This window comes from Corvus kubaryi, unplaced genomic scaffold (assembly GCF_017639235.1).
Source record: "Corvus kubaryi isolate FWS band 111438036 unplaced genomic scaffold, C.kubaryi_AGA036_p1.0 split3-73, whole genome shotgun sequence".
NCBI lineage: Eukaryota > Metazoa > Chordata > Aves > Passeriformes > Corvidae > Corvus > Corvus kubaryi.
Window position 1 is genome coordinate 34416900 of NW_024582091.1, and position 12478 is coordinate 34429377.

Sequence of the window (12478 nt, forward strand, 5' to 3'; positions counted from 1 at the left end):
TTTGCCCTATTAGTGATTTGCAGTCTAAAAGTGAAAATACTAGGTTGTGTTGGACCTCCTGAGAGTGTGTGGGAGCCAGTGAGATGCAGAACATCACCAAGTTTCTCAGCTAAGGGCAATAAACACTGATGTACACAAAGTCATAGATAACCATGAATACAAACACGTGTGTAAGTGCTTTCTGTACCTACTTTACACAATGCCTGAAAAAATTTGGACAATCATATATATTCTCTCCATAAGTTAACAGTTCATGATGAATGATGTAATATAAGTTAGAATGTTAAGTGTGTAAAGTGATTTAAGAAGAAGTGTATTTCAAAAATCATAGCTTCCAGGAGCTTGTCACCATTATTGAATCATCGAGAGGGCTGGTGCTTTGACCATTTCCACAGCAGTGACAGGTCCATGGGAAAGAGATTTTATATGAGGAGCGTTTGCAAAACATACAATCTAAAAAATATATTAAAAATAAATACATGCTTAATGTTGAATTACAAGCTTTGCTTTTTTTGTTAATATCATTGAAAGAAGAGCCCCCTAATGTATTCATATCCTTGTGCTTGCAGTTACCTTGTATTCATCGACTCTCTGCCTTTCATGTGGGTTTTCTTCTCTGCGTATGATTTTTTATTTCCTTTGCAGACTTCTATGAAGTTTGCCCTGCAGCTACAATATCAGAGGGACTGTGCCTTTACTTTGTTGTTTTCAATTTTGTTCCTTATTAAAAAGCCAAATCCAAGAGTATTGCAAAGCATGAATTTGCTTTCAAATTATTGTTTGAAATGGTTTTTACTCTTTCTCAGTACAGTGCTGTTGTGTGCATTAACCATTTCAAATGACAGTACAGCTTTATATCATCATAGCATCTCTGAATTTTTTTGGTGTATCTTAACAAAACCATAAATCTAAAAACAACAAGCAAATGTCCTTATTTGATTTGATTCTAGTAGATTGTTTTTTGGAGTGAAACAGCTCCATGTGCCGAAGCAAATACCTGGAGGTTGAGCTGATGATAATAGAGGTCAGTGTCATGACATGAATTAAAGCAAATATTCAAGTTTGCCTGTGTTTCAGTTTATAGGTACTACTGTTATAGGAGAATAAGTGTGGGGCTTGATCATAAATACAAGCTCATAAATATTTATAGAAATCTAGAGAGAATGAAGGATCTTGACCAGTGTCATTTTGGAAGAAAGTAAGACAAATTTCTCCAACAGGCTGCATTGTATTATAACAACCATTTGGAGGTTTGGACAAGAGCTAATTTTCCCAGTAGAGGTGAATGAATGGGAAAGCTCTAGGTGAGATAAATGCAATTTATCAGATTGAGTAACAGTTTATTAGATTAATATCCCTGACTGTGTGTTTCTTCTGAATGTACGTACTGCCAGAGCCAAGAAAAACAATCAAAATCCTGATATTCCAAATTCTCTCTTACCACTGCATTGCACTCAGTCATCTGTGACTGAGTTAAGGCACCATGGAGTGCTACTTGCTTTAACATGTAATATAAATAGGACAAACTCATCTATTCATAAAATCAGTATAAATTTTCTTTTTGATTCTTGTGTTCTCATATGCCTGATAAGCATAAAAAATTCAAATCAGACTGAGCTTGGGTTTTGAGGTCTGTATAAAAAGATTGGTGAAATATTTTTAATTTGCATGGAGGATTGTAGTTTGTTGAGTCTGAGCTTTGGCATCATCTTTCCCCACTGACCATTTTAATTAGATATATACTCAAAACATACATGTATGTGATACTTATCACCTTGTATGGTTTGGAGTGTCAGCAGTTTTAAAACATGAACATCAGGGTGAAAAGGTCTGTGTACAAGACGAAAGAGGTAAATCATAGGTTTGTTTAGTATTGAAAGCTGAGAGTGAAAGGAAAAGATAAGCAATGTTAATTACAGCAGAAAGGTCTTTTAATTTTTACTTTTTGAAAATATATTGCAAAACAGAAGATCAAAATCTCTGAAGGTGTTACATGACTGGTATGAACAGCAGAACCAGAACATTTTTGTTACTTATTCCAGAATTTTTGCAAACATTTGAGAAACATTCATTTGCCATGAACAGAATCACAAGTCTTAAAGTTGCTTTCATTGAAAGAAGCAACTTTTTCGTAACACCTCAAAAGCAGGGAGAAAAATTGCACACCAATCCTTTTAATTTATAAGTGGAAATTGTAAATTAGCAAGTCCAATGAAGTAATGAGGTAGGTTCTATTGTAGTAATCTATATATAGGAAAAATATAGCTGCCTTGTCTCACATAGCACCTTCTGACATGCAAGTATGCGACTGCCATGTGTTCACTCTTGGGACTCTTAAGTGTTTCTTAAAATGAGGGTGTCAGGTTGAGAAAAAAAAACAACATATGCAGATAGGGCACTGCAGGAAGGCAAAATGCAGACTGGAGCCCAAATTTACAGAATAGATTGATAATTGGTATAGAGATGTGGGTTCATTCCCCTCTGAGGGGGAAAAAAAATGAATGTTTAGGAGCCAGCTCATGCTGATGGAATCAGTGACTGCATGGTTATAGTCCCTGTGACACCAATCACATCCCTGTTCTCTACTGCGAGTGCTAAGGGCTTTTATCCAAATCTCTGCGTGCCAAAAGGATTGAAGAACTCAAAGGTTCTTGTGGTGGTTGAAGAACATAAAGGGAGATAGACATCTTCCCCAAAATTTGTCTTCTCCTAAAACATAAGAATTTAGGAGCCAGAAGCATTGCTGTTTTGCTCAAAAAACCGCATTCTCTTTGCCTTTTTAAATCTATAAAACAGCACTGTGATGAGTTAGACTGGTCAGTTGGGTCCCATTCCCTCTGGGAACTGTGATGCTGTTGCTGAGACAGAAATCCTGGAGAGTCATGGTAGCAGATAATCCTTGGTATGTTTTTCAGTGCAGCCTAGGGCATGAGAGCATTACTGCCCCTGTAGTCAGTCAACCTTATACTGGGTTCTCAGCCTGCCAGCATTTCCTGACATCTACATTAATGGGGAGGGAATTCCAGGACAGCAGAACCATCATGTTAAGTGGTGGGATAGTGATCCTCTACAGGCCAAGTGGAGAGGACCATTCCAGATTTTGTTGACCACCCTCACTGCAATCAAAGTCACTGGCAAAGGACCTGGATTCACTACTCCAGAGTTAAGAGGGCTTCTGCTCCTGAAACAGCTGAGAAAACAGACACTGATACAAACGAAGCTGATGTAGTTATAAATGATTCTTTTCCTGCGCTTGTTATCTACACAGCTGGTAACCCTGACTAAGGTTTGGAACCAAAATATGCATATGATTCTAGTCCAAAGTGTATCCAAAGACATTCATTTGGATAAAGAGCTAACAATTGACATGTAAACCAAAGTGGAAAGATCAGCAAAGTTTGTTTATAATTTTAGAACCAACTCAGATCTTACATTAGATAGCATTCAAAGATAACACACTGAGCTCTGATTATGTCTTCCAGACTCTGATTTCATGGTTACTAAACTGGCCCTGGATTAAAGAATTGTTCACAGTAGTTGTAATTATAATTCTTGTTTATATATACTATTGTTAGATGTGTACTGCTCTTAGAGTAGATATTTAGAATAGAGTCTCAACAAGGTAGAGGCCTTGTCAAGCCTCTGAAGGGGGGAAATGATGCCTTAGGTTTTAACTTTTGTATTTTTCAAATCCTGGACTGCCTAGTGTGTAACTCTGAAGCTTCTTGTAGCCTGTTAGCTGCTGTTCTCTCATGCTGGTTAGACATACCAAACCCCCTCTAGGTTTGTTTTTCAAGGACACCAGGCCCCAAAATGTGTAAACTAAAAGCCTTTGAGAGGAGGGGCAAACTTGGGGTAATTACATCATTAACTGAAGTTATAATTGGAGAATTAACCCTGATATGCAAATGGATCAAACTTACAAAAGTGTGAAGAACCCATGACCCAGCATCTGTCTTGGGTGTAGTCTTTGGACTGCCCAGGGTATACCTTTGAAGGCCCTTAAAATAAATACCTACTTTTATTTTCTTATTTTTGTTCAGCCTCTGGTTTTAGGTAGCCACATAAAGTCATCAGAGCAGTAACACTCTCACTGGCTGTAGCTACATCCTGTACACACCCTGGGTAAGGGTCTGTACCATTTTTGTATTTTTCTCTCATCACTACCCTGCCCACTCCAAGTCTCTGGACATGTATTTAGTAATCTGCCCTCAACACCCTGCTTGGATCTGAGAGGAGCATCTAAAACAAGCTGTTAATGAACTTGAGGCAAAATTTCTGACTGCAATAATTTGGAGAAAAATTCCACATTAATATGGGCAGGTTAATGTGTCCATGTATGGGAGCAACACCTCCTGCTTTACCCAGGCCAGGTGTTTCTCAGGGTGGCAAAAGCTGCACTGTAAACATTTGGCTATTAGATTTAGCTTCAGGAGACACATTAACATCTCCTCCTTCTTCCTCTGCAGCCTGTCACTGTCACATGAATGGCTCCTTCTCGGAGATCTGTGACTCTCGGACGGGCCAGTGCGAGTGTAAAGCCAACGTCATCGGGCGCCGCTGTGACATCTGCAAAGTGAGTGACCAGAAATGGGGTTTCCTTTCAGCTTTCCTCCCTGTTTGTTGTAACTAAATACCATTTGGTTCTGGATAAGCTTTTTTCTGATGTTTGTTTCTCACTTAACATATATAGATTGTTCTTATGTAGAGAAAGGTAAAATGGTTGCTTTTTAAGTGTTTTCTAATGGTTTTCTAGAACAGAACACAAGACATTGCATTTACATGAAATGAATGCATTTTAAGTCTCACTTTAAGTACATTTGTATACATAGTATACAACATAGTATACACTTTATATTTTGAATGCTTGACTTAAATTAGTTAAAAATATTGCAGCTTTGGGAGCTAATCCTTCTATGAAGAAAGCTGCAAAATCTCTGATAGCATCTGATGTTTATTTTTTTTTAAAAAGCAGGGTGCTAGTTTAGCTCTGCTGGAATGTTCTGCTTTTATGTTTTTTTTCTTAGGGTTTCTTCTTGTGTTGTCCAAACAATGTATTATTTTTTGGTGAAAGTGTTTTTTGCCTTGACATTGTTTTCCTGTCTCATAAATCACTGCAGAGAAATATTGTTTCATAAACTTTCACAGAGTTGTCTTCAGGCAGCTAAGGAATATGCTGTAGCTGGCTGCACATTTCTCTAGTTCAACATAAGGACTCATGAGTTAGGCCTGTGTCCTCAGAACACCTCCACTTGTGTATAATTTAAAGCACATAAATAATTCTGCAGAAATCAAAAGGATCATTTTCACCCTTTAAAATTATGTCATTTCTTAAGTGGTTTGCTCACACTCCATTTTCAACGGTATTTAAAGAGTCTGTTCAAAGAAAAACTGCTGGTATCAGTGGAATTTGCAGATTGCATAAGGTACCCAGCAAATATCTCAAGCTCATTAATACAGTACTGGTGGTTAATTGGAATTAATCTTTGTTTACTTCAGTGTTTACTCCTGTCTTTATTCCTGTACTCTTTTATGTGGTGTAGTTTCCTTATCTTCACTTTCTAACAGTGTTTACTTTTCATTCTTAAAGCCCAACTACTTCTGGGCCCCAGAAAAGGTGTTTTGTATACCCTGTGGCTGCAGTGCTTTAGGATCCGTGTCACTGCAGTGTGACACGTTGGGAAGATGTATCTGCAAATCAGGATTCATGGGCAGACGCTGTGAAATCAGCAGACAGGTGCCTAAATTGCAAGAAAATGCAGGAAGCAGTCAGCAGATTCGAGTACCCCCCCGGAGGTGGGGCACCAGCAGTGCCAGTGGGTGCCCACGAGGTGCTTACCGGCCTGCAGTTCTGGTAATGAGAAACTCTGCTTTGCATGGGCTGAAGTCTCCTGTTCGCTTGTGTTTGGAGCTCACACAGATTGCTTGGTTTTTTTAATTTTTAACACTCATGTTACAGTATAAGAAATTCTCAAGAAACAGACAGGCTCGGAAGACAAGCACCATTTTAGGATGCTTCCCCAGTCCTAAGGGCTTCATCATGCAAGTGGTGGTACCAGCAAGAAGTCACATACCAGAATAAGTCCCAAAACAGCACCATCAACAGCAGAATGCACAAAATGCATGGAAGATGTACATAAATCAATGGAATCGGTGGGATTTTCTTGGACTTTGCAGCATAAGACTTCCTTTTCTAACAATTCAAAAATCAATAGCTTAAGGAGTTTGCAAGAAGGATCAGCCTTAGAGGCAAAGAGTTAAGATCTAATTTTAAAATACTGAACATAACTGGTGTTAAAAGTTCTCATTAGTGAGTATGGCCAGTTATCTGAGCCATTTTTAACTCAGTGCAGTGCCAGTTATGTGAATGTAATGCCCAAAATGGCAACTGTTAATTCCTTATCACAGACCAACAAAGCAACTTATTTACTAAAATTAAGTAATTATGATACAACTATTTCTGACAGAGCAGTATTTTAGGAATGTTGTTTGTTCTCCCTGCAACTCAAAACCTCCACACTTACCACACCCTGTTTGAAAAACACCTGGCAGTGTTTTTCATCCTCAACTAGACTCTGGGACCCATGCTGTATTTTTTCATATGGATTTCCTTGGAGAAATTTGTTTTTTCCCATTAAGAATGTATTAGGTTACTGTGTTGCCCACACAGGACACTGATGGAGACACAATATAATGACATACTCAGAAAATTCGCTGTATTTCCTAACTGTAATCTAGGATCTTATCTCTTGTTCAGTAAATGTGATTCTTAGAATTTCTGTGTGTAAACAAACTTTGTTGAGAACTTTAACTTGGAGGTTCATCTTGGGGTTTGCATGACTGATCAAAATGTCTTTGTGTGCAGCCCTCCTCACAGAATTCAACCCAGCATGGTGGTGGTCTTTTCCAACTTAACACAATGTGGAGTGCTAGTATCAGACTTTTTCTGACTGTCACCCTTATAAACAGAATTTATTAGATCCTAGCAAACTTTATATTAAGAACTGACATGCATGCTGTGCATTGGTTACTTCACTGCATTACTCTGAATGTCTGTCCTGAGATTGTGCATATTCACATTTCTGTGTGTTTCTTCCTATGTAAAAGAAATCCTCAGATATAGTCAAGTTGTTTATGGATGCTTGAATTTAATGAAATGAGTTTGACTATCTTTTTCTCTCTGATACACCATGTTTTGTTAGGCAGGTGCATGAAATTTGCAAAACATTTCAATATAGAATTTGGAAATGAAAATCAGTCTAATTCTTTATTACATGTATAGTCAAGCATTTTCTTAGGTTCATATGATTTTCAGGGCAAATTCTGACCACAGATGTGCTCCTGTATTCTGACACCTTTCAGCAGATTCTCTGTGTGAGCGTGGAACTTCTGTATTAACTTCAGAGATCAGATTTCAGGAGTTTTCCATGGAAAGCTTCTGAAGTTTCAGGGAATTCACCAATACAAGAGGTTAGGGGTTCCACTGTGGAACAAATCCATATAAACAAGTAGTCATTGAATCATTACATTTGGGAAAGACCTCCAAGTTTTTTGAGTCCAACCTTTGTCTGATCAACCACTTTGTCAACTAGACCATGGCACCAAGTGCCATGTCCTGTCATTTCTTGAACAACTCCACCACTGCCCTGGGCAGCCTGTTCCAATGGCTGACCACCCTTTCAGTGAATAAATTGTTCCCTTTGTCCAACCTGAGCATCCCCTGGCACTGCTTGAGGCTGTGTCCTCTTGTCCTGTTGCTGGTTCCCTGGGAGCAGAGGCTGACCCTCACCTGGCTGCAGCCTCCTTTCAGGCAGTTGTAGGGAGAGAAAGTTCCCCCTGAGCCTCTTCTTCTCCAGGTTAAACACCCCCAGCTCCCTCAGGCACTCCTCATAAGACTTGTGCTCCAGGCCTTTCCCCAGCTCCTCTGCCCTTCTCTGGACACGCTCCAGCCCCTCAATGGTTTTTCTTGTTGTAAGTGGCCCAGAACTGGACACAGCACTAGTGCTTAGTACAGAGGGACAATCACTGCCATGGTCAAAGCCAGCATAGGTCCATTGATTTGAAGATCTACTGATTTACAGTAGATGAAAATCTAACACCTCATGCCTGGATCACAAAGTAGCACATTATAAATTAAATATTTTCCACATTGTTCCATGTATATTCATTAGCAGTGATCTTTTTAATAACTCATTTTTAACATTCTGCTTTTCTAGCAATCTCTCTGATATATTTTATTATTAATGTTTTAATATCAATTTCAAGTGAAGTTATTAATATAATTTGGATTTCAGTATTCTCTGAAAATCATCATGCCTGAAAAAAAAGGTAGAGAAGTACTCCCGTTTTAAAGCACTCTAGTTCAAGATTCAGTTCATATTTTGAATATCAAGTATGGTTTGTTCCAAGGAGCCTCTGATGGTTGGTGCAGTGAAACCCACAAAGTCTTTTGGTTGAAAGCTTTGTGCAGAACTCCATATCACAGTATACAAATGAGTTCTTTGTTTTTTGCACTCCACTAGTGAAGTTAAGGAGGAAATTTATTACTATAGTCTATAGTTGATAACATTTACTCTGGTTCTGTAGAAACTTTCTACTGATCACTGCAAAAAAGAAAGAAAAGGAAGAAAACAGAAGAGAAACAGAGGCCTCATCCAGAGTTTTTATCTTTAAAAAATCCCCATTATTTGTTTGTATTGTACACAAATACATTATCTCTATGTTCTCCTAAAGTTATTCCTATATATCATTCTAAAAAATTGCCCTTGAGTTACTGTATACAGATATTGCCTTTGCTCAGAGGAGATAAAATCTAGTTGTTCAGAGGCTTTCCAGTTGAACTGATCTCCATTCATAGCTAAGAATTTGAATTCACTCTCTTAGCAGCAAGCTCTTCCTGACATAACCTTACAGCCAGAGACAGGATATGTATATGGTGCTGGCATACATTCCATTCTAAGTGAGAATTGTAGTTAGGGAAACACAGCCTCATAAGAAGTGTGTTACATTGCAGACATACATTATAGCGTCAGGTAACATTCTGAAATCTTTATTCTTTCTCAGCAGTGTAGGGCATTTAGTGCCCTTGCTCCAGGGTTTTACCACTACAATTTAATCTGTTAAAAGCAGTATTTCAGTGATGAAGAGGAAAGAGCAACCCTGATCTCCCTACACTCTCAGCGTTCCCTCTTTTCTCCTGGTAATCGTTCCATGTACTAACTGCTCTTCCTCGCTCTGTGGCAGCCTGGAACATTTGGCTTACAGTCTTCCCGAGGCTGTGTTCCCTGCAACTGCAACTCTTTTGGTTCCAAGTCCTTCGACTGTGATGGAGATGGACAGTGCTATTGCCAGCCTGGAGTGACAGGAAAGAAGTGCGACCGCTGTGCACATGGGTTTTACAACTTTGAAGAAGGAGGCTGTACTCGTATGTAAATGTTTTGCACCCAAGCACAGATTGATTGATTTGTTTGTTTGTTTACTTATTTATTCCTAAGATTCTGGTTTGGCTAATTCTGGATTGCCTAACAAATTTTCCTGGCAGTTAGGGTGTTCATAGACAGCATTGTACATCATTCACCTGGTGAGGATGGTGATTGGCAAAAATGAAAGACCCAAGCAATTTCTGCTATTTTATGGGCAGTTTATGGCTAATCTACTACATTTAGAAGGAACAGGAATGTAATTTACTCCAAGTAGTGTCTGCCAAAAGAATTCTATGAAGTTTCTCTAATTTAGTTAAGGGTACCATAGAACTCTGATTAAAATTCTTGCCAAATCACATCAACTTGAAGGGGTGTGAAAGGAAAACGACGACAAAAACACAAACCTCCTTTGCTTCTAGTTTTATCCCAAACCTTGTCATTGTCCTTATATGGCTGATCCTCTTTCATTACCACAGTCCTTTTCTGTACAGTAATATTTAGTTGCTTACTTGTACTTTTTGTGTAAAACAAGATCTTTAAGTAAAACTCTCTGCTATGTCCCTTGTGTAAACATGTGAAAAGTCTCCTTTTCTAGTTGCTGAAACTCTAACATTACACATAAATATATCCAGCCACCTCTTTACATTTGTTTTTGTCCTTTTGGAAATTAGGTCAAAGGCTGAAATGAATGCTTCCTATCCTTGAAGTAGTACAGACTGCTATATCAAAAAGATCTCAATCAATAACGTTCTTCACAGGGAAATATCCATCTTTCCTGACAGAACTCTGTTTTTCAAGTCTCACAGACTCATTTAGGTGTGATCACAGGACACATAGATAGTTGTCTAGTGTGACTGACTGCTGGGTGCTAGAATGATGCTATTATTCTTCAGGTATAAAGCATATTCTTTTCAGAAGCAGAAATCACAGTGTCTGGTAATTTGTTCTTCCTCCTTTCCTATCCAGAATGGCAGCAGAAGCAGCAAGCTTAGCTCTCTTCCTTTTCTTACTCCCTTTTTTTTTTAATGGAAGGAGCATCAAGGCCTCGAGACTCACATTTGTGCAGCTAAATTCAATTTTACCTGTAGTGTGGATAAACTTGAAACAGGATGGATTATAGATTATGGTATTGTCTCCCGTGGGAATGAAAGGTTCAAAATCACTTACTGGCTTGAAAAATTCAGATACATTGGCTCCTTGGAAAAGGGAGAGGTTGGTTCCTAGGCTCACTGATGAGAGAGCTTGAAATAAAGTGCAAATGATAGCTGCAGTCCTAAAGCCTTTAGCAATTAAATGAACGGCAAAAAATTCTATCATTTATGATTAGCGTCTTATTCTAACATTCCACAGGTTAAAAACATGTCACTATTGTGAAACATGAAAAAATGTTGATAACTACAGTTGGGGAAGGAAAATGAGAGGGCTGTTAATGAAATTGCACATTAAAATGTTAACTGCTCTCTTGGCAAACTTTGAAGTGGCAGAGTTTAAGAAACAATGATATAATGGTAGAGTACTGTAGATCCAGGTAACATTTTAAATAGAAATGTATCAGCCTGTGGTCATCAAATGTTTAAAGCAACAGCTGCAGCTATAGATGTTCAGAAAATTCAGATTTTTAGAAGTTTCAAAATTAATAGAACAGATGGAGAGAAATTCTGTTTTCAATGTGCTGGTTTTTCCACACTTATTTTTAGTAGGCTTCTTATGTATTCCTTCAAATGACAAAAAATAAGAATTAAATTATGAATCACAAAGAAAATCAGAAATTTAATAGAAGTATATCAAATCATGCTGGAAAGAAAAGTACAGAAAAATTAATTCCATTGTGACAGTTAAGTATCAAATAAAATATTGGACCTCTTTTATCTAGCATTTATCCAAAAAGAATATAATTTGATTTTTTCTTGTGCAATATAAATCCATAAAGCCAAAGAAAACCCTGAAAGCATTGTCAGTGTTGACATTCTAGCAGCAAAGATACAAAAGAGATTTCTATTTCACTATTGCTTGCAACAACTGTGGTTTTCTCTCTTATTTTGAAAAATAATTATAAAAGTAAAAATGGGAAAAAATACTTCAGTATCTCCTTCCCCTCCATGCATTTTAAGCCAATTTTGTGTAAGGCCTGGAAGCCCATAGAAGAGCTGTCACATCTGAAAGCCTCAGTCTCCCAGTGAGATTTATTCTGAAACTTCTTCAAGCTACAGTGTACGAAAATATTTTAAGTAGCATACAACACATTGTGTGCCTGGCATGATGGAGGCAAAACTTGCTGTCTTCTTTACATCAGTTACCTTATCTTGAAGGCATTGGTGGGGAAAAATAAAGGTCACTTCTTATTTGGGCTATAGATAGGAGTTCTATCTTTGCACATGTTTGTTTTCTAGTTTCAATCTGAATTGAAAAGGCAAAGGCAATGTAAAGGCAAAGAACATAAATGAAGCCTTCAGTAACAAAGTTATGTTGCCCTTTAAACAGCCCGAGGAACAGGTTATCACGCAGAGAGTCACAGTTTGTTGACGATGCTTTTTTTCTGACCTCATGGGTTATGTGCATGGTGGGTGTGAAAACAACCACACACCAGTTCTGCTGTTTCAGTCACCTGGGTGTCATGAGCCCCATAACTGCTTATCACTTACATACCTTGAATCTGTATTTGCCACCAATTAGTTGTTTACTTAGTAATCCTTTAAGAGCAAAGACCGCTTATGGAAGCACTTCCAAACCTGAAGTATTTTTAATTAGTATAATCTGCAAAGAATACCAGTTTCCCATGGAGAGGAAATACCAGTTTGTTGATGTCTTCCCAAGGCAGAGGAAAGCTGAAGAAGAAGGAATAGAAAGGGAAAAAGAAACTTAAACACCTCTTTTGCCCTTTAAGAAAAGTCTCTTTAGAGCAGCAGAAGTTTCAGAAGGTATTTCTCAGATTGGTATAAGGGGTTAAATAGACTGTGAATTCCCTGCATAGATGGCTCAGAGGCACTCAGGTGGCTTCTTAGAGGAGACAGCATGGGCCCAGAAATTGTATAGCAGCACTCCTGCAGTTATGTCAC

At 38.2% G+C, this 12478-nt stretch overlaps 1 protein-coding gene across 3 annotated transcripts in view; it reads left to right on the forward strand.

Moving 5' to 3' along the window:
* Positions 1-12478, forward strand: part of LAMA2 (laminin subunit alpha 2) — a 348381-nt gene that overhangs the window by 216469 nt on the left and 119434 nt on the right. For all 3 annotated transcript variants that reach the window (XM_042017501.1, XM_042017503.1, XM_042017502.1), the window contains exons 20-21: positions 4470-4576; positions 9244-9424. In XM_042017501.1, the coding sequence (XP_041873435.1) occupies positions 4470-4576; positions 9244-9424 (288 nt within the window). The remainder of the gene's footprint in view (positions 1-4469; positions 4577-9243; positions 9425-12478) is intronic.